The sequence below is a fragment of the Auxenochlorella protothecoides genome (genome assembly GCF_000733215.1).
Source record: "Auxenochlorella protothecoides strain 0710 unplaced genomic scaffold scaffold85, whole genome shotgun sequence".
NCBI lineage: Eukaryota > Viridiplantae > Chlorophyta > Trebouxiophyceae > Chlorellales > Chlorellaceae > Auxenochlorella > Auxenochlorella protothecoides.
In genome coordinates this window covers 9,259-10,288 of record NW_011934254.1, presented here as the reverse complement: position 1 = coordinate 10,288, position 1,030 = coordinate 9,259, and the positions used below count along the sequence as shown (strand labels likewise).

At 72.7% G+C, this 1,030-nt stretch overlaps 1 protein-coding gene across 1 annotated transcript in view; it reads right to left on the bottom strand.

Annotated features, from left to right (window-relative positions):
• Window positions 1-1,030, bottom strand: part of F751_6190 (Elongation factor 2) — a gene marked incomplete at both ends in the record, with an annotated part of 7,375 nt that overhangs the window by 3,202 nt on the left and 3,143 nt on the right. The window contains 3 exons of the mRNA XM_011400633.1: window positions 52-290; window positions 387-615; window positions 820-920. Of these exons, the coding sequence (XP_011398935.1) occupies window positions 52-290; window positions 387-615; window positions 820-920 (569 nt within the window). The remainder of the gene's footprint in view (window positions 1-51; window positions 291-386; window positions 616-819; window positions 921-1,030) is intronic.

Below are 1,030 nucleotides of genomic sequence, written 5' to 3'. Positions count from 1 at the left end.
CCCCCCCCCCCCAGGGGCTCATCCAGCGACCGCCCGCACCCGCCCCTGCACCTGAAGGCCACCAGGGGCGGCGACACGATGATCCTGCAGCGAGCAAAGCGCGCCTCCAGGTCCTTCACGCACGTCTCCAGGTGCACCTCCCCCGCGGCGCAAAGCACGCGCTCCCCGCTGGCGCGCGCCTCCAGGCGCACCATGGGGTCGGCGCGGGCGAGCAGGGCCAGCCCCGCCTCCAGCGCCGCCAGGTCGGCGGCGTCGGCCGGCTCCACCGCCACGCGCACGATGGGCGCGGCCTGGAAGAGGAGGGGCGCCAGCGGGCGCACCCGCGCGCCGGGCGCCAGCGTGGCGGTCTTCAGGATGGCTTGGCCCAGCCCCGCCAGCGCCAGCACCTTGCCGGCGGGGACGGCGGCGAGGGGCTCCAGGCCCCGCCCCATCATCAGGTAGAGGGCGGAGGGGGTGACGCTGCGTGCGGCGGCTATCGCGGCCGGGTCGGCCGGGTTGTGTGTGTCGGGCAGCACGCAGAGGGCCTGGCCGGTCCGCAGCGTGCCGGCAAACACGCGGCCAAAGGCGAGGAAGATTTCTTGACTCGGGTCAGCGCTGGGTGCTGTGCCGGGTTGCCTGAGATGAACGGATGAGAACAGAAGAGGGGTGACACGGATGAGTGTTAGTGTGCAGTGCAGTCCTTGTCGGGGCCTGACGCCGCAGTTGCCCAACATGGCTCTACCCCCCCCCCCTACAGAAGCTGCCGTCGACCCCTGCCGCAAGAGAACCCATTCTGCCTTCCCTTCCCAGACCCCCCAAAAAGGGAATACAAACAAACACCTGGGCAGGACGTTGGCTGGGACGGAGATCATCTTGGAGATGTACACGAGGGGCGGGCCGGCGGGCGTGCACTCACGCATGGCCCGCTCCTCGGCCTCGAGCTCCAGCGCCACGCCTTCTTCCGGGGCCAGGCCGCGCAGCGCGGCGTCCCGCGGCGGCAGCAGGCGCGGCGCGCGCCGCGGCGCCGCCGCCACGGGCGAGGGCAGCGCCG